The 19,657-nt window shown below is 51.7% G+C and overlaps 1 protein-coding gene and 1 long non-coding RNA gene across 8 annotated transcripts in view; one reads left to right on the top strand and one right to left on the bottom strand.

Moving 5' to 3' along the window:
- Positions 1 to 830: 830 nt before the first annotated feature.
- On the top strand, positions 831 to 18,103 carry LOC116148805 (uncharacterized). Of its 3 annotated transcripts, none has more exons than XR_010378715.1 (4): positions 831 to 1,436; positions 2,004 to 7,107; positions 12,869 to 12,988; positions 14,000 to 18,103. It is a non-coding gene; the product is annotated as an uncharacterized LOC116148805 (long non-coding RNA). The 3 variants fall into 3 exon arrangements; XR_004132392.2 differs by having other exon boundaries at positions 831 to 4,547; positions 5,653 to 7,107; XR_010378714.1 differs by having other exon boundaries at positions 831 to 7,107.
- Positions 7,342 to 19,657, bottom strand: part of RALBP1 (ralA binding protein 1) — a 37,967-nt gene continuing 25,651 nt past the window's right edge. For 3 of the 5 annotated variants that reach the window (XM_064481608.1, XM_064481609.1, XM_064481610.1), the window contains 6 exons: positions 17,981 to 18,142; positions 17,147 to 17,278; positions 12,473 to 12,580; positions 10,282 to 10,403; positions 10,068 to 10,188; positions 7,342 to 8,979 (listed from right to left, as the gene is read on the bottom strand). In XM_064481608.1, coding sequence (XP_064337678.1) covers positions 8,770 to 8,979; positions 10,068 to 10,188; positions 10,282 to 10,403; positions 12,473 to 12,580; positions 17,147 to 17,278; positions 17,981 to 18,142 — 855 coding nt within the window. In that variant the 3' untranslated portion in view covers positions 7,342 to 8,769. Of the gene's footprint in view, positions 8,980 to 9,486; positions 9,865 to 10,067; positions 10,189 to 10,281; positions 10,404 to 12,472; positions 12,581 to 17,146; positions 17,279 to 17,980; positions 18,143 to 19,657 lie in introns of all 5 variants that reach the window. The other 2 variants (XR_010378713.1, XM_064481611.1) reach the window with 2 other exon arrangements.

The following is a 19,657-nucleotide window of genomic DNA, read 5'->3' as shown; positions in this document are numbered from 1 at the left end:
GTCACCTTCTGCCTGTGAGCTGTGTCCATCAGCCTTGGAGACAATCCTGTGACGCTGGGCCCGTGCAGGTTTTCTAGAACCCTCCAGGTTGGTGATGGCTGATCCCTAGAAGCCACCGTCCCTGCGGGTCTGCACGCCTGCCTGGTGCGGGTCCCACTGCCCCGGTCTCCAGGGGGCGGGTGCCTGGACGTCGGTAGCCAGGCTTGGTGTGTCCTGGAAGCTCGGAGGAGGTGACCTTGACCCACAGGAGAAGAGCGGCGTCCTGGGCTCCAGATGCACGTGCTGCTTTCGTGGGCGGGAGCGTCTGCCGTGAGCCAAGGAGGAGGAGAAGGAAGCCCACAGCAGCCCTGAGGTGACGCTCCCACTCAGACCAGGGCTGGAGGTGAGCGGAGACGGCTGTCCCTGGCCTCCGTCCTGTGAGCACGCGGAGAGCGGGGCCTGGGAGGGTGCGCACAGAGGGACGTTCCCCAGTGGCCTACGCGGGTCAGCCCCCCCCCCCCCAGCTGGCATCTCCTCCCCTCCAGAAGCCCGATGGTGTTTCAGAGGACGCTGGGGCGGGACGCTGGCTCCCCGGTCCTCCCCCGGGTGCTCCAGAACTGGGGGGTTGCGTGATCCTGGGAACGTGACTGTTTCATCCCATGGAGGTCTGACCTGGAGAAAATTCTATTTTATTTGTAAACGCAGAATTCCAAAGGCGATACATTTGGTTAGGAACTCCACTAAATCAGCTGAATTCCTGCATCGTTTTCCATAGAGAACTAATAGACTGTTTCAATTTTATTATACAGAAATTATTTTCCTTAAAAATTCTTTCCCTCGAAAGCTTGCCAAGCCTTCCATGCAGTGGTAGGTTTCCATCCGTGTGGCGTTTTACAGCTGTTAGAGGCTGATCTCTGCCAAGTCTTGTCGAGGTCACATTATGCCGATTTAAACTTGGGTTTTGCTGATTTAAATTTGGCAAGGTTTGACACTTGGAGTTTCTAGCACATAATTTTACCATATGAGTTTTACTCCGATCGGCTGCGCTGTGTTCATGATGCCGATGGTTGCTGTCAACTGGATACAAACACCTCCTGGGTCATACTTTCAAACGATTCATGAGAAGGCTGGGAGGAGCTCCTGGAGGTTCCCCAGCTGGGCGGCCGTGCAGGCTGGGGGGCTGTGCCGCGCTGACCCCCACGAGGTTTCCCACCAAGAGTGGTGGGGGCCCCCTTCACTCGATGCCCCTGCCAGCCTGGCACCTGGAGGAGGCCCACGTTTGGGAAGGAAGATACGGGTGCAGAGGACGCTGTATGGCCCGTGTTGTGCGTTCAGTCACTACATCAGGCCCTCCCGTCTCCCAGAAGTACCAGTGGCCAGTCTGCACAGCGTGGCTTAGGACCACTGGAACCGACTGCACTGTGCATAACCAGCTGTTCGCTCATTGAGATGCTAAGGTAAGGGTGGGCAGACTGAAAATGAAAATACAGAAAAGGAGAGAAAAGCCAGGAAACGGTGTTATCGAGGTCACTGCTTTAGGCAAAAGGGCTAAAAACAGCCACCACCAAAACAACCCACCAGGACACCGAATTAAGTATGGATTGCGTGGACACCTTATATGCAAGTCAGTCACTGATCTGAAGCTCAGGTGTGCAGGGCGTCTGTCCTACGTGGCAGCCTCCCAGGAAGGCCAGCCTAAGCCACACCACTCCGCAGGGGGCCCTGGGCGCACTTCTTATCCCCATGTGAAGACCTTCAGGAGGCTGCAGGCACCTCCCCACCAAGAGGCGGCTCTTGTGTCCCCCCCTTGTAGCTGGAATTTTCAGCAGCTTCTTGCCTGTTGTTGGACTTGGGGTGCTCGGTCAGACGAGAACCATGCCTGTTTCTCCTCCCTGGTCCATGTACTTGGACCCCATCGGAACTTGGGGGCCCAGGTTGCCTGCAGATGCCACGTCCTTCCCTCCTGTCCCGGGGTGCGCGGTGCCAGTGCAGGGGTCTGACCCCGTCTCCTGTCTGTCCTGCAGACGGAGCCCTTTGCGCTAAGCCCCACGTCACCAAGCCAGGACTCAGGCCCTGAACCAGCCAGGAGTCGCCTGATGAACACTCGTAAGGCCGCCTGACTGAAAGGTCCCTGCCTCCCCAAAGGCAGGTACAGACATCCCTCGTTCTGCTGTGCTTCGTAGAGGCTTTTTTTTTTTTTAAGACAAATTGAAGGTTTGTGGCAACTGGAGTAAAGCAAGTCTACTGGTGCCATTTTTCCAACAGCAATTATTAAGGTATGTATTTTTTAACACAGTTCTGTCGCACACTTAATGGACTACAGTACAGTGTAAAACATAACTTTTCTACGCACTGGGGAACCAGAAAATCTGTGTGCCTTGTTTTACTGTAATACTCGCTTCACTGCAGTGGAGCTGAAGCCGGTGTCTCCAAGGTCTGCCTGTGACCGTAGTAGCTCACTCGTTTGCCAAGGGTAACTGCTGTGGTCCCTCCATGCTCCTGTGAAAGTCTTTCATTTTGCGCAGCTCCTTGGAACTCCTTTTATCTGCTGGGTTAGACGCTGCCCAGTTCAAATCCAGTTTTGCTCAAATACACTGAAAAGACTTAACAGTCCCTAGTTTCTCTTTGAACAGTCCTGGTGTTCGAACCTCGACGGCCCCAGGGGCGGTGAGCAGCCAGGCCCCCCGGGCTTGGCACCTCCTCTCCGGGTTCTGACTCCGCGCCCTTCACCTCATGAGCTTTCAGACTTTATCGGAACTTTTCTTTTTCTGGACGGGGTCTGGCAATTGGCTGGAGTCAGACTGGGTCTGCCTGACTGGGTCTGCCATCGAACCAGGTCTGACTTCAGCTGGTCTGGGTCCTTGCGACCTCAGGCAAATAAAATGTTTAGGTTAAACAAGCAGGTTACTCACCGAAGATAATCCTAATTACAGTGGCTACAGAGGAGAGCTCCTAACCTGGATAAGCTGATCCGCTTATGTGGTGTCCTAGGGAGAAAGGGCCTCAGCCAGGCACTCACGTGAAGGGTAGAGGGACACTGGTTTTTCCTCCTCAGCAGTTTCTGGGGAACAGGAAGACACCCCCCGGACACCCCAGGGTGTCACTGCAGAGCCTGCCGGCAGGCTCCTGAGAAAACGGAAAGGCCGCCGAGGGTGAGCGTTCTCGCCGGAGTCAGCTCTGCCGGGCCCCCACTGCGATGGGGAGGAAGGGGAGATCAGACCACAGGTCCTTGCAGTGTGACGCGTGGCCCCGCTTCCGGTCCCCGCGGGCTGTCGACCTGTCTCTCCCAGGGACGGCTCCTGCCGCAGTGCTGGTCTCGTTCTGCATCTGAGAGCTTGGCAGCCGTCGGGTTGGAGGCCCCCAGGACACGCTGGGGCCCTGCGGACGGCGGCGGCGGCTCTCGGAGGCGCCGCCTACATCGCCTGCACCGCCGGGGTGCTGAGTGCCCCCGGCGCATGCACCGAGTGTCCTGGCTGAAACCTGACACGATGCTTGGAGGCTTTGTTGGTTTCAAAGACGCTCTGTGGTCAGAAGTTGGCCGAGTTAGAGGCTGATACTCAGAGCCCGATGGGGACTTTCGTGAGGCCTTCTCTCCAAAGCTTAGGTGAAACTACGTTCCCAGACAGAAAGAGAAACACTGTGAAGGCTTCGCAGGAGGACTTACTAAAACGTTCCAGAGACACACAGCTCTGTCTGGAACACAGGACTCCTGACGTCCGTCTTAGTTGGAAACCTTCCCGCTGATACAGAGGAGCCGACGGAAGGTAGTGTGGTGGGCAGCTGGGCGGCTGCCACCCGGGTCTCTGAGGGATTGAGGCGACTGTCTCGTCTCACAGAACAGTCACGCGGCCCTGGAAACAGCCCAGCCCCCAGCTGTGCTTTTCACACCCCCCTCCAGACCGCCTCTGCTCGTCTCAGAAGCCTTGCTGGTGCCATACGAGGTCTGGGCTTAGGGGACAGAGGTCGCGGTGCCTTCTGCTGTGGAGGCGCCCTCCCCGCACCTCTCCAGGCGGTGCTCGCCCGAGACAAAGGAGAGGCTGCCGAAAACTCGGGCTCTGAAGTGTCTTTAAAGTCTTCGCCAGGCATCAGTGAAAACTTGTAGCCGTCTGAGCCAGGAGACTTACTCCATGTGCCAGAAACACAATTTGGATCCAACTGTTCGTTTACAAAGTAATGACTTTTGCACAATTGTACGTCTCACCCTAAAATTTTAAAACAGACGCTATAAAATACCTGTGTGTATATTTATGTATATGTTATAGATGTGACTTTTTTTCCTACCTCAAAATGGTATTGCTGAAGTTATTTTGTAAAGAGTTCAATTTAAGCCAATGAAATAGAGAAACAAGTTCACTCTCAGAAATACGGAAACTAACCCAAGTGCCTTCCCGGTTCGGGTGCTCTAGGCCGAGCTTCAGTAAGTAAACGCTAGCTTAAGTCTGTAGTTCAGTTACAAGAGGCATGTCTTTAAAGTTATCATTGTAAAGTACAATGCTTTTCTTCTGCCTAGGTTTACTGAAAGTCAGATGCGCTCACGTTCTCTCTCACAGGATTTGTCAGCAAGAAAGGTAACTTCAGATTATTAGTTGTTTGTCTTGTGAAATTTTCATGACTAAACATGATTGTTAAGAACAGTGAATTAAATAGACGTAAGATAAAAGTTTACTTTAACTTTTCAACAATGATACTTTATGGTATGTCCACTTAAAAACCGTTTCCAAAACTTTTTTGGTAACGTGAAGCCTGTAAGTTACACTGAGATAAGTTGAGTGACAGGTATTCACTGAATATCCAGATCATTTCCAAGTAAGACGGGTGCTGAGACCTTCATCACCACACGTTTCTCCACCTTCGGCTTCCTTGTATAGAGAAACCAGAGATACTGGAGTCTGTTAGTTAATACGTTTTGTGCCACTGGAAAGCTTAATCAGGATAAATATGCTTCCAGAAATCAAAATGTGTTTATAGACTCTCCAGCCCACAGAATGCTGGTGTTAACCGGGGATTAAGGGTTCTAATCTCCGTGTGATTAAAACTGTTAACTGTTCTGTTAAACAGACAAAGTTCTCTTAGGTTATTGGTCTGCTCTTAATAAGGCGTTGTAGTTTTTGTTTTACTTTTCAAATCTGGACAGCAAAACTTTGTGTGTTACCACAATAACTGCTTCACGCTCTATCAGCCTTTGATGACTCAAGGACATCCGGTCTTCTCAGTGTTAAGAGCACTGACTTCTGCTTCCCTTCTGTATGTGCCTTTAGTATCTGCTGCTGTCACTTTGGTGAGACAATTAAGTATTATTCCATTCAAATGTTCAACCTTCTTGACATTGTCTCAAAATAAAATTAAATAGTCTTTTTAACCTCAGAGTAACTTTGAGGTTTCCCACGGGGCTCCTGGAAAATCCCAAAGCATTTGCCTCTCATCTTGTAAAAGAGAGATGTTCGATTATGTTTATTTGGTACGTTAAAATATGTGGGGGAAACTGTTGAATAAGAAATGATAAACATTCTTAGGTTATGTATGTATGAATCATATATTTCTAATACAGGTATTCCAGACATTGCCTTAAGTTTCTAGAAATTTACCAGCACTCTTGCTGTTCAGTTATCATCCTGAAGTATTGCATGCCACAGAAATAACTGTTTCCTTCCTTCCCAAATGAACTCTCACCAGCTCTGTGACCACGGGCCTTTTCAAGTCGTTCATCATTTACAGACAGTTACTATTTTTCTGGTGCTTCTGCGTAAGTGAGATTCATGGGAAGGACCCTACCAGGGTCTCGGCCACTGACCCCGCTGCCAGGGGACAAGGTGTTGACCCTCGCATGTGTATTTCAGAGCTGGAGGCCCCACCGGACGCCTGGTCCTGTGCAGACGCTGGGGACCGGGACTGCGTCCTCCCAAGTCGTCAGACCAGGAGGACCGAGGATGTTTCTTTCCACTCCCTCCCACTCCGGCCATCCTTTCCCTCGTTCCCCGTGAAGGCCTTCTGGATTCTCCTGTCCACCTTTTGTCTTGCTCGGGCCTGGAAGGACAGCGCCATTGTCTCAGGCCATCATGCAGGTGGGTCATCTAACCCCCATGACTGCTGGACTTGCCATGAAGCTGATGGTCCTGTGGCTCCTCTGTCCATCCCACCTTCTCGCCGATGTCCAGGGCCCTGGGGGTACATCTCTGGTCAACAACCCCAAACCCAGGGGCGACCGCATCCAGGTTCTGTGCAAAGAAAGGGACGCAGACAGGTGACCAGAACAAAACCACCGTCCCGTCTACAGACCCTGCAGCTTTATTGGCCTCCGTGGCCATACTCAAAACGAGGATGCCACACTCAAAACGAGTCACCTGAGCCACACTCAAAACGAATCACCAGAAGTCTCAATTCTCAGCGACTCTTCTCCGGGCCAGGAGGATGTGCCACGCGGCCGTGACCAGGAACCTCTCAGCTCGTGAAGACACTGCAGAATCTGCTGCAGCCACCAGCCCAGGCTCTGTGGCCAAAGTTGTTCTGATCAGAGGACAGCCCGTGGCTGCCTTGCAGGTGAGCAGACAGGGTCTGCTAGGATTGGCCCACCTCCTGGAAAAGTGGGAACTCAGCTCCTGAGGTCACTGAACAAGCCACTTGGCTAAAGAAAGTGACTCCTTCATCAGAGCTTTTCTTTGACCTGTCTGACTCTGGTTTGGGTCTTGGGGACTACAGACCCTGGGGGTGACCCTGCTGGTAGGAAGCGGTCGTCTTGCTGGGCACGGTGTCCTTGCAGAAGCTTTAAAAGCACATTTGCAGCTGCTAACCAGCCATCAAGCGACCTCTTTGAGGCTGGAGCCTCAGAGAAGGACCAAGAACGAGCGACGTAAAAACTGTGACCGCAGTGACCCGTGAACACAGCACGGACTCAGGGCCAACTCCCAGACGGTGGTGGGAGCAGCTCCGATGCCTTAAAATCCCGGGCATGTCTCTCAGGCTGAGCGTCTGCTCAAAAGGGAAGACTCGTTAAAAACCATGACAGTGAGCCCCACACAGAGTCGCTTCTGCGAAGCCCCCACGTCACCAAACTCAGACTTGAGGACGGCACCGGCTCCCTCAGGAATGGAATCTTAAACCGGGACTCGGGACTGGCCTGACCAGCACCAGGTAGGTGACCCCCGAGACCCCTGCCGTCCCCTCTAGGGAAGTGACCACAACAAACCTTTCTGCCACAGCAGGCCCACTGGCTCACACAGGGAGGGCAGCGGACACGGTGGCCAGGGCAGGAGGGGGCCCAGGGAGGGACTCGGCGCTGTCGCTCCCGGGCCTAGCAGTGAAACCAAGTCCTTGCCAGGCACAGGGTGCCACCATTTCAAAGGACATGTACAAAAAAGCGAGCAGTCCCTTTTTCCTCAAATGGCTGTTGAATTTATTTGCTTGATCAACAATGGGTCCTGGCAAAAATTAGTTAATCAACGCTGAGACAGCTGTAATGAAATACTAATTTAAAAAATTCATGACACCTTGATAGAAATTAAGAGTTTACACAAAAAAGAAACCTTCAACATTGCCAGCAAATGTGAAATGAATGTAACAGGACCGACAGGACAGCTGGAAGGCTTTATACACTTACATTTGACACCTGACCATATTTTCAGTCACCATAATATCTTCTCTCCAGATTTAAAAAAATAGTATGCTGATTTCTATAACAAAGCTTTTTTCGTACAAAAATCAAATAATGGCCAACAAGTCACAACAGTGCAATAGGTAGAGGGTAAAAACCGCATAGAAGAGGTGCTGAAAATAAATACAAACCAGGAGGAGAGAACAGAGCCCCGGGGGGGGGGTCTCCATCACCCTGGGTGAGGGGCCGTCTTCACAGCCGTGCACATGGACAGAGCGGCCCCCCAGACGCCCCAGGGCCCCAGGGCAGCGGGGTGGTGGGGGTCGGGACACGGCTGCCCCCCGAGCAAAGCCGTTTCCTATTGCTCAGTCTGGTCAGCTGGGAGTCTGGCAGCGGCTCGGTGAGACGGTGTGGACTCAGGTCAGAGCGTGTCTATCGATATGGCTTATTCAGGCAGAGAGACACTTACATTCTAGCCCAGGCGAGCAGCCTACGATGACGTCCTGTTCTGAGGGGAGGTCTGAGAGCTAGAGCCTCCGGTCCGGGCGGCCACCTCCCACCGAGCCCGTGGAGAGCGTCTGCTGACCAGTGGCCGCAGGAGCCGGAGAGAGGTGGCCGCTGCCCCAGGACGGCTCTGACTAACGAGGCCGTGGTGGTGACTCGGGCTCAGGGACTGTGACGGGGGCCTGTCCCAAGGGGGGTGTTGGGGGGGCAGGGAGGGAACCCCAGTGAGAGCCATTCTGGCCCCTCAGGAAAGGGGAGGCAGCTCCCAGCATAGAATCTGCACCAGAGAGGTGTGAAAGGCACAAGCAGGAGTGACAGGTGAGCGGGGACCCTGGAGGGGACCACGGGCCGCACAGAGGCGGGCGCTGTCCGCCGTGTCCGGGATCCCCCTTGAACGAGAGAAAAATCCTCATTCTGCCATAATAAAAAAGCAAAGAAAGACGATTTTTGGTTTAAAAAGAAGCCACTCAAGGGTGAAAATAGTTATTTTAAGTTAACAAAGAAAATCTTCAGAGAAGCAGACAGCATCTGGAAGCCTCTGTGCCCCGCCGGCCGCCCGCGCCCGCCCGTCCTCCCCGGGGGCCCCGAGCCCGACGCGTGCGTCCTCCGTTGAGGGAGGAGGGAGACGCCTTTACAGCAGGTACGGCGGGGCCCTGGCTGGGGCCCAGTCAGGTGCACAGGCCGGCGGCCCGCGCGGCTCAGATGGGCGTCTCCTTCCTGTCCCTGCTGGGCGACGGCCGGGCCGGCTCCCTGCCCGCCGGGGGCGGCTCCTTGGCGGCGCCGGGCTCGGGGTCGCTGGGGGGCTCGGGCCGGGCCCGCTGCAGCTGGAGCAGGCGGAGCTGCACCCGCAGCTCAATGATGGCCTCGCGCTCCTCGTGAACCGCCTGGTTCAGGTGATTGTTCTTGATCTGGAGGAAAGGAGGGTGGCACTCACCGAAAGGACGGCGGAGAGGGGCCAGCCACCCACCCAAGAACCTGCTTTTGTTCTGGTCCAGCTGGTTGTGAGAGAAAACACGAGCACAGAATGGATCAAGGTACCAACTGCTTAAATCACAGAGGAGCAAACGCCCCTGGGAGACAAAACCACCCACAGAAAACAGGCTTTAATGACAGTGTTATTAGTGTAAAACCTGAGCTCTGTCTCAGAAGTGATGTCCTTCCTCTTCTGTGCATGGCCCTGCTTACCCCTGACCTGTGCCACCTGCTCAGACGATAGGAGACCGCCAGCAGCTTTATAATGCCTGCACCCTTCCAGCAGTCGAGGCAGCACAAAACCCCTCCAGCCCTGGCTTCCCTCCTCCCAGCCGCCCTGCTGCCTGCGCACCCGACCTCAGCCCTGACCCTCCTCTTCCCCTGCCTGCAAACTGAGTGAGCCAGACCCAGAGGGACCATCCTGGACCCCAAGGGGAACCAACCCGGGGCACAGGACGGCAGGCCCAAGCATCTGCTGGGGGGAGGGCTCTCCTGTTTGGACCTTGTTCCATCCCCAGGACTGTGATTCTGGAAGATGCTCTCCTACTTAGAGTCTGAAACATGCTTGAAAAACACAAAGAGGCCAAGGGGCAACCATGAGACCTCGCTAAGGGGAGGAAGCCGCGGGGAGCCCAGGTCACCACCCCAACCCCTGGCCCAGGTGGGGGGCTGGCCTTGCCAACGTCTCTGCTCAGTTCTGTGGGAGGATGTTGGGGGGGGGTGGTCCTGTGTGTGGAATTCAGCTTTTCTCTGCCGCTCGGGGCGTGGGCTCCTTTCTGCGGCGAGCACGGCCCCCGACACCCAGCGCTACGTCATCTTGTCTGGAGTAAGAAGGGGCGTCCTGCTCAACTGGCTTCATCGGGCTGGGGCCCCCTTCACCTGCTCTCCGGTGGAGAACCAGGACAAGCCCCGCCTGCCCCCCCCCCCAGGGGCCCGGGGCCCTCACCCTGAAGCGCTGCTCCACGCCCCACCCCAAAGCCCCTTCCTCCGTCACGTCCCCAGCAGGACGCCGGGCCCGCCTCACCTCCAGCTCCTCGTTCTGCCTCTGCAGCTCCTCCAGGATGGCCTGCAGCTCGTCCTCGTCCTCGCTCTCGCTCTCACTCTCCGAGGAGCACTCCTCCGTCTCACTGCGGCCCTGCTGCCGGCTGGGGGGAGACGCGACCCCAGGGTCAGCAGGCGCCCTGGCCCGCTGGCGCCGCTCCCTCTTCTTGACAAGGGTCCCTGCTGCCCTGCGTTACCTCTGTATCTCGGCGATCTCAGCTCGGAGCCGCTCGATCTCCTCCTTCTCCGAGGCGATCTGTCGGCGCAGAAACTGCTCCATGGCGAGGAGCTCCTCCTGCTCGGTCAGGATCTCGTTCTCCTGAAAAGCACCCCTGTAAGCACGGCTGAGACCAAGTCTAGGGACGCCCGACACCAAGTTCCGGGAAAGCTCGCGGAGCCGCACACCCGAAAACACCCGGAGACTTGACGTCAGCAGAAGGTGCGCTCAGCTGTCTGGGAGGAATGACGAGATTTTCCTCAAGACGCAAAATGCCTCTTGGGAGCTCCCCGTCCTCATCCTGCAGAGGCTCCCTCCGAGGCGAGCACACCGGACACACGGTCCAGGTGTCGTCGTCTGTCTCTGCCCCAGACCCTTCTGAGCACCTCCCCACCGCGCAGGAAAGGGAGGGCCTATGTGAGGGCCCAGGAGAGGTGCAGCTGGCGTCAGCGTCATCTAGCAGCAGACCCAGTGAGGGGGAGACGTTTGCAAGAGAGTCCTTCCTCCTCGCCACAAGCCACCGTCCTCACCTCCTGTCCCCAGAGAGAATACTTAAACAGTAAATACTGTGTGCATATTTCTAAACTGGAATTACCTAAAGGGAAGAATCCCTACCTGCCCGGGATCCAGCCGCCCCCCAACCGAGAGAAAGACTCGAAGCAGACGGAACCTAGGAGGTGAGACGGGGACGCTACAGGAACGAGCTGGAAGCAGCAAAGGTCTAGAGCGTTTCTTTCTAAGCAACAGGGATGCAGAGGAGAGCCTGTGATGAAACTCAAAAGCCGCTGTGATCGCGTTCTGAAGCGACCTACTCGGAGCCTCCTGGACGTGGCAGGCGTACTCCCTACGTGCTTCTACAGAGATGCCTGTCCTGCGCCCTCAGTGTACCTACAGAAGCGCACGTTCCGTGACTGAGAACTCTGAAACACAGGCCTGTCTGGGCCTCCAGCCTCTCTTCAGAGGAGAGGAGTTCTCGGGCCCCGGCAGCAAAATCATGTATTTCTCAGGAGTGACAGGAAAGGACTGAGGCTTGTAAGGCTCCAGGTACCCACGTACATGAGTTTCTGGAAGCACAGACGATGCTGTCAGAGCCTAGAACTTCATTTCTTTCGGGCTAAACTCGGGGAATTTCCAGAACAGAGTAAGGCCGACTGAGATTCAGAAAGAAAGGAGCTCCTCCTCAGCTCCTGGCCAGGAACACAGGAGGCCCTCGAGAGCTGTGCGCCAAGTCCGCGAGTGGGCGGTAAAGCAACTCACGTCCGACAACTGACTGATCTGCAAAGAATAAAGTCAGAATGCCTGAAAGGTGTTACCAGCAACCACCACCAGCTAAAATCTCCATCATCACATTTCAAGGACCTCAAACTTTGTGCCGTCAGGAAGGACGTTGTAAAATGTAAGTCCAATCTCATTAATATGGAACACGCACAACTAAATTGTAACTTAGGAAAAACACCTCTAACTCAGCCCTGGGGGGAGGGAAAGGAGAGAAGGGGGGCGTCCAGAACCGTGTCCGGGCAGAAGCGGCCAAGCAGCACAGAAGGGAACGCCAAGCGCAAGGCCGTCCCTCTGCACCCTCCAAGCCGTCTGAGAAGGCTGGCTGGAAGACTCACACCCCCTGCCGCGGAGCTGCTCAGACTGTAAGCTGACCACTAGGAGCCTTGCGACATCATCATTCAGCCACGAGACAGCCAGTCCTGCCGTTCAGGGCAGCACGGCTGGACCCGGCAGACCTCACGCCAAGTGAGCTGAGCCAGACAGGAAAGGCGAGTGCCCACACGCTCTCCCGCACTTGTGGAGTCTAAAAAAGTCAAGTCACAGAAGCAGAGAACAGAACGGCGGTTCCCGGGCCTGGCGGGCAGGGGGCACACCTGTGCTGCACGCCGGTTAGCAGCACTGCACGGAGCACCGAGACACGGAAGGCGCCCGCGTGGAGCGCGACGCTGACTGGCCTGAGCGCAGCGGTCATCTCGCTGTGCAGGAAAACCGGCTTGTCAGGGCGTGCACCCCAAGTATAAACTTTTATTTTATATGCATGTTTTTTATTTGTGCTTTTCCCCTCCTTGACAGAGGCACTGGGGGTGGAACGCCTGCGCACCGAGCACGCACTCTACCACTGAGCTCTACCCCCAAGCCCCACAATTTTTAACTAAAAAAGAATCTTAGCTTACCTGGGCAAGAAGAATATTTATGACTTCTTCATTCTCATTCATTTCTTCTTTGGAAACGTCCTCTTTAGAAAGACTGGCTATCTCTTGTGCAATCTTGCTCTCGCACTCCTGTGGGGTAAGAGAGAGCGAGCTGGTCAGCCTCGTGTAGCTCACATCCTGCAAAGTCACCCCTCACCACTCCGGACGCCACCGCCGCCTCCCTTCCTAGACGTGCACCGAGGGGCAGGCAGAGGAACCGTCTGGACAGATGGGCCTCTGTTAACTGGGCTTTGAAAGTAGCCCGTGGCTCTCAGTCCGGCTGCACTGTGAGGAAAATGTTCATTTCTCATTAATCTCACCATTTCTGGAACCTTCCACATAAATCACCTTCTGTGATTTTTTTTTTTTTATTTTAAGCATACAGGTAAACTAGTTTTGACAAAAGTATGCAGTCAAGGAACCACCACCAACCCCAATTCAGAACATTTCCATCGTCACACAAAGTGCCCCGGGCTTGTCTGCCAGCTGTTGGCCCAGGTGAGCACGAACCTGCTTTCCGCTGTGGTTTTTGCCTTTTGTTCCATATAAACTGAATTAATCAGTCGGTAGTCTTTTTTTCTCTGGCACACTGCTAACTTTGCAATTCATCAGTTTTGTTGCTTGTATGAATGGGTGCCGAGTGGTGCACCCATTCATCGGCGGATGGGCACTTGGTCCTCCTGAGCCCTGAGCCACTCTGACCAGACCTGGCGTGAGCTCTGCTTGCTTTGTGTGCGTGTATGTCTTCTTCTGTCAGGTAACCACCTGGGGTGGTGGGACTGCTGGGTCACATGGGAACCTTATGCTTAACTTGAAAAGAAACTGTTTTCCAAAATGTCTGTACCAAGAGCGGTACCAGAGGTCCGGCTGCTCCGCTCTTGTCAACACTCGCTGTGTGACTTTGGCTGTCCTGGTGCCACCTCCGTTGTGACTGACGCTGCTGAGCGCCTTCTCAGTGCTTGTTCACCATCTGTGTGTCGCCTTTGGTAAAGGGCCCGCTCAAATGTCTGCCTTAACCCTGAGTTGTTACTGTAACAAATGACCCTCTGGGGGTTGATAATGAGGGAGGCTGTGCACGTGGGGGGAAGGGTAGGTGGGAAATCTCTACCTTTCCCTGAATTCTGCTGCGAACTTAAAACTGCTCTAAAGATATAGGAAGAAAAAAATTGGTTTGTCTTGTTGTGTTTTTTAATATATTTCAGTCCAAGTCCTTTATCAGGTAGGTGTGTGGTTTTTACAAATATTGTCACAGCCTCTGGTTTGCATGTTTGTCTTAATTTAACAGTGTCGTTTGAAAAGTATGTTGTGATGAAATGTAATTTTCCAAATTCTCCTTTTATAGTTCATGGGTTTTGAGTCCTATTAAGAAATCACTGCCTAAGCCAAAGTCAGTAAAACCTTCTCTGGCGCTTTCTTCTGGAGGTTTTTTTTAGGTCTCTGCGTATGATTCATTTTGAGCTAATTTTTGTATATGTTATTGGACTCAGGCTCTTTTTTTTTTGCACATAGATATCCAGTTGTTCCAGCACCATTTGCTGAAAAGAAGACCCTTCCCTATTCAACTGTCTTGGCATCTTTGTTGAAAATTACCTGCCCACGCCACACACAAAGGCAAACTCAAAGTGGCTTAAAGACTTCAGCATAAGACACAGTAAACCTCTCAGAAGAAAACACAGGCAAAACATTCTGACATAAATCTCAGCAGCATTCTCCTAGGGCATCTACTCAAGCAACAGAAATAAAAGCAAAAATAAACAAATGGGACCTGATTAAACTTACAAGCTTCTGCACAGCAAAGGAAACCACAACCAAAACAAAGACAACCTACAGAATGCGAGAAAATATTTGCAAAAGATGAGACTGACAGGGGCTTATTTGCCAGAATATATAAGCAGCTCATACAACTTAATAGGAAAAAAACAAACAACCCAATCCAAAAATGGCCAGAAGACCTAAACAAGCAATTCTCCAATGACATATGCATGGCCAAGAGGCACATGAAAAAATGCTCAATATCACTAATTATCAGAGAAACGCAAATCAAAACTACAATGAGGTATCACCTCACACCAGTCAGAATAGACATCATTCAAAATCCATGAATGATAAATCCTGGGGAGGGTGTGGAGAAAAGGGAGCCCTCCTACACTGCTGGGGGGAATGCAGTTTGCTGCAGCCGTTGTGGAAAACAGTATGGAGATGCCTCAAAAAACTAAAAACAGACTTACCATTTATCCAGCAATCCCACTCCTGAGCATATATCCAGAAGGAACCTTCATTCAAAACGATACATGCACCCCAACGCTCACAGCAGCACTACTTACAGTAGCCAAGACATGGAAACAACCTGAACGTCCATCGACAGGTGACTGGATAAAGAAGTTGTGGTACACTGATACAATGGAATACTACTCAGCCATAATAAAATGCCATTTGCAGCAACACAGATGGACCTGGAGATTGTCATTCTAAGAGAAGCAAGCCAGAAAGAGAAATAAATACCACATGAGATCACTTACATGAGGAATCTAAAAAAGAAAAAAAGACAGACGAACTTACTTAGAAAGAGACTCACATAGAAAACAAACCTGTGGTCACCGAGGGGTGGGGGGAAGGGAGAAGTTGGGAGTTCGAGATTTGCAGATAATAATATAAAAAGCAGATCAACAAGTTTATGCTGTAGAGCACAGGGAACTGTATTCAATATCCTGTAGTAACTTACGGTGAAGAAGTTTGAAAAACGTTTAATGTATGTGTCAGTGACTGAAGCATTGTGCTGTACAACAGAAACTGACAATTAACTGCTCACATATGTGCTGGCCTGTTTCTGCACTTTCTTTCCTCACCCTGTATCTCCTGTCTCGATTCCTTCAGCTTTATTTTAAGTCTCATATCAGCTGTCCTTTTTCAAAATTGTTCAGGCTATTCTAGGACATTTGTGTTTCCATACAGATTTTAGAAGAGCTTGTTAATTTCTACCAAAATCGCCTGTTTAGATTTTGATTGGAACTGACTCCACAGATCAGTTTGGGAAAACCTAACATATTAACAATATTGAGATATTTACCAAATTATTTAGGTCTTTTTTCTTTTCAGGTTCAGTATCAATAGTTCATTGCTAATACACAAATACAATAGACGTGTGTATCTGACCCTGTATAACTACAATGTTGCTAAACTCATCCCATTTTTTATAAATTCCTTAGGCTTTTATATATAGACAGTTATATCACCTTTATAAAGACTGATTTCTCTCCAATCCGTGTGCCTTTTTTCCCTTGTTTTATCACACTGGCTAGAACGGCCTCATCCATGCTGAACAGAAGAGGTGAGATCAGAAATCTCCACTTGTACACCCAATCCTAGAGGAAAGCCTTCAGACTTTCACCATTAAGTGCAATGTAAACCATAGGTTTTTTGTTTTTGTTTTTGTTTTTGGTAAATGCCCTTTATCATGCTAAGAAGGTGGTGACTGAAAGTTTTTATCAGGAGTTAAATGTCAAATTCTGCCAAATGATCTTGTGGGTTTTCTTATGTTTAGTCTGTTAACATAATGAACTGTATTACTTCTATCTTTAAAAGTCATTTACTCCTCAAAGTTGAAATCACCTGGATAGACCCTCTTGAGCACTTTGCGAGTGAAGGAGTAGAACCGGTGAAGGCGAGATGAGCCATCCCTTTCTGCACTGGCTCTGGTTTGCCGTCAACTCCCCTGCCTGCGCCCTGTCCTGGGTCAGAGACCCTTCATTTAGAGGCTGGTGGGCAACACCACATGGCTGACAACCACCACCAGGAGGCCCAGCTGGTTAGTCACTAAACCTGATCCCAGGCTGGATCATGAAGGGAAAAATTAGTTAAAAACAGACATTGGAAGCAGAAGATAGCGTGGTAGGCAGGAAAGAAGAAAGAAAAACACAGAGGCCACCGGCTAGTCCTGCAGCACACGTCTAACGGTCTGAGCAGCGTCTCCTTCCCACAAAGCATCTCCATCTCCACACAAGTGTGAACCGTCACCCTCAAAGCAACAGAAGCCTGTGGGCTGCCTGTCCTGTAGCAGGAGCACACGTGCGCCCCCCAGCCATCACGCCGTCCCGCCCTCACACCTGCCGACTCATGCTCCTTGGATGCGCCCTCTGGATCCTGCCGTGGACTCCGCACGCGGCTGTAAGACGCTCCAGGGACTCAGGATCTCAGCCTTGCCGTGGCCAGGGCACCAACGTCCAGCTCGCGGACCCAGGACATCGGCAGTCACGTGCCACCTGCCTATCACCAGGTAAAGACCGTCCCTCCGGGTCGTCAGTGCCTCCGCGTGCTTCCAGAGGGCACTCAGAGGCCTCAGATTCTGCAGTGGATCATCGCCTGACTACTGCTCATGCTTGGGAAGCTGCTCACAGGTACAGCCAAGCAGGAAATGGCAAAACATCTCTCAGTGAAACAGTCTTTAATAAACCAAACAGCTTTCTAAATTCAACGAAGCATCTCCCTGATAGCAAGCTGATCAATAACCCAGGACTGGGGACTTGAGCGAACTTCCCTTCAAAAGACATTTATATCATGTACTTTCTAAAAAGTAACTCACAGCGGTAGACAGAAGACCCCGGCGCATTCTCTCTCCGTTTTGCTATGAGCGCGATGCAGCAGCAGCGAACTACTCACCTGTCTCTTAGCCTCTCTCAGTTTTCTTTTGAGGGCTGTCAGGATCCTCTGCACTTCCCACAGGCGCTCCTCTTTAGACAAGTCCTTTATCCCGCCCTGCAGGTCTCGATGTAAACAATTCAAAAGAAACTCCTAGAAAACCGTACACCACACACTGAATAGCATTCCACGTCTTACCATCTTAAAATAAAACCACATGCAGTTTCTAAAGACGGAGAAGCAACTACCTCGCACTTATCATTAAAGAAACGACGTGGTAGCACCAACTGTTTCTTAAGGACACGACTGAAAAATCATTTTTGTTCTGCCTGAGCAGGGGGTCCTAATCCATCAGTTTACACTGGTTCAGGGGCAGTTAATTCACCCCCTTCCCTCAACCCATCATCAACTGATAGGAAACGGGAGCTCAGAACAGATAAAAGAAAAACAAGCAGGGATCTGAAACTGGTACCCAAACAAAAGGTGTAAAAATGATCAGATGTAAGTAAATTTCTTAGTCTTGAATTCCTCATTCAGCTCGGCAGACACACACACACACACACACACACACACACACAACCACGTGGCACTGTTCCAGCGGCAGAGTGGGAAGCACAGGACACAGTCAAATCCGGGGTCTGCGGCTTAGCAAGCAGCCAGCAGAGCTCCGTAGCTCCCCCAGATTTCAGTATTCTTATCTGTAGCACAGGGCCGACAACGCTGCCAGTCCAGGTAAGCTAACACTTCCGGGCTGCTCCCAGGAACCCGGCACCACCTTCGTACGGGGCCCCGGCACGGCCCCCGACACACAGGAAGGGCTGGGGAACGGGCCCCCCGGCGCAGGCGGCCGCGCACCTGCCTCCGGATCTCCTCCTTGATGCTCTCCTGGGCTTCGGGCAGCGTGGGCATCGTGGCCATGTTGGACCAGCGAAGAGGCTTCGTCACCTGCTTCAGCGTCACGTTCCCAAAGAGCTCTTGCACGTGTGTGAAAAACACATACAGTACACGGTTGCTAATCTAAGGAGAAGAGAGATTTGGGAGGAGACTGTTAGCATCATCGTTTCCCTTCACTTAACCTGCGCCTCCTGACTAAGGGCATATCCTTTAATCCCTGGTAGTGACTAGACACGCCTGCTAATCAGTGGGCGGTTTACAGAAGAGAAGGGGAAAGTGTGAGTTAAGTCACGAGCTCGAGCCTATGAACTAGGGGGGAAAGCCAAGAAAAGGACGCAGTGGTCGATGGTCATCAGTTTGTCCCGTTTTAGCCCTAGAACGCTATGTAACATTAAATAAGGTTCAAAAATCTCGTGTTCTTTGCTTCCCAATTATTGTGAGACGCTTTAACACACACAAGGATCTACTGAGGAACAGGGAGGTGTCAGAGCGGCTGAATGAGGAAGCACCACCCTCCAGGCACACACTTGTTTAAATACGACTCAGGTGCCAAGAGACCAGGACGCCAGGCTAGCTGAAAAGCCAGGAAAAGAAATGACTTCCTACCTAAAACTTAATTTTACGACACACCTGAACCTCTGTGATACCATCATCCCTGTGACCATGACACCAAGTAAGAATGTAATGTTTACCAAATTCTGAAAACCTAACTAATATGAAATTTGAGGAACATTTTGCTTACAAAATATAATCGATGAGCCATGAAAGAATCTTCAGTAAAAGAAAATACACTCGTATATGTAACGGTGTTATACCAGGTTAGTATCGGTCATCGTTACATGGGCCAAAAAGAGGGCTCAAAGTAAAAAACATAACCACTGTCTCACTTTCCCGCCCTTTGTTTCTGGCCTGAGTGAAACATGAATAATTAAAGGAAAGCACGTGCTCTCCGCCAGCACCAAGCGAACAGCAATAAATGAAGGACAAGAAGTAACCTCCGATCCCTGAAGTCACCCCCCCCCAGGCTAACCCCCGAGCAGACAAGCGCCGTGAGGCCCTTTGTGCCTGCGCCCCACGTGTCTGTGTGATATAATTAAGCAGTAATGCTATTTGATGAAATAACTGAAATCTTTAAAATTCTACAGATGATATTCAGTAACCTGAGTAACATAATGAAGAAGAATATGAAAAAGAATATGTGTATGTATGACTGAAACGTGATGCTGTGCACCAGAAACTGACACAACACTGTCAACTGATTATTCAATTCAAAAAAAATTCTAGAGGGGAGAGCAGAGCTCAGTGTAGGGCGCAGGCTTAGCAGCCACGAGATCCCGGGTTCGGTCCCCAGTACCTCCTCTAGAAATAAACAAACCTAATTTCCTCCCCCCACAAAATACATAACATTTTTAAAATACTCAATCAGTCAATCTACAGGTGAACTGTCGCCCCTCCTCTACCAATGGCAGGTCACGTCATCAGGAATGGCGACTCAGCGCCTGGACAGCGCCCAGACTCTACGGCTCCAGCTACGAGGCTAACGTGCTCTGACCTGCAAGTCGGCACTCACTGTCCACAGCAGGAAAGAAAGAGACCGACGTTCAGGCTGACCCGTCGTCTGCTTTCTGCCATTCACTG

This window comes from Camelus dromedarius, chromosome 32 (assembly GCF_036321535.1).
Source record: "Camelus dromedarius isolate mCamDro1 chromosome 32, mCamDro1.pat, whole genome shotgun sequence".
NCBI lineage: Eukaryota > Metazoa > Chordata > Mammalia > Artiodactyla > Camelidae > Camelus > Camelus dromedarius.
This window is presented reverse-complemented; position numbering and strand designations above follow the sequence as displayed.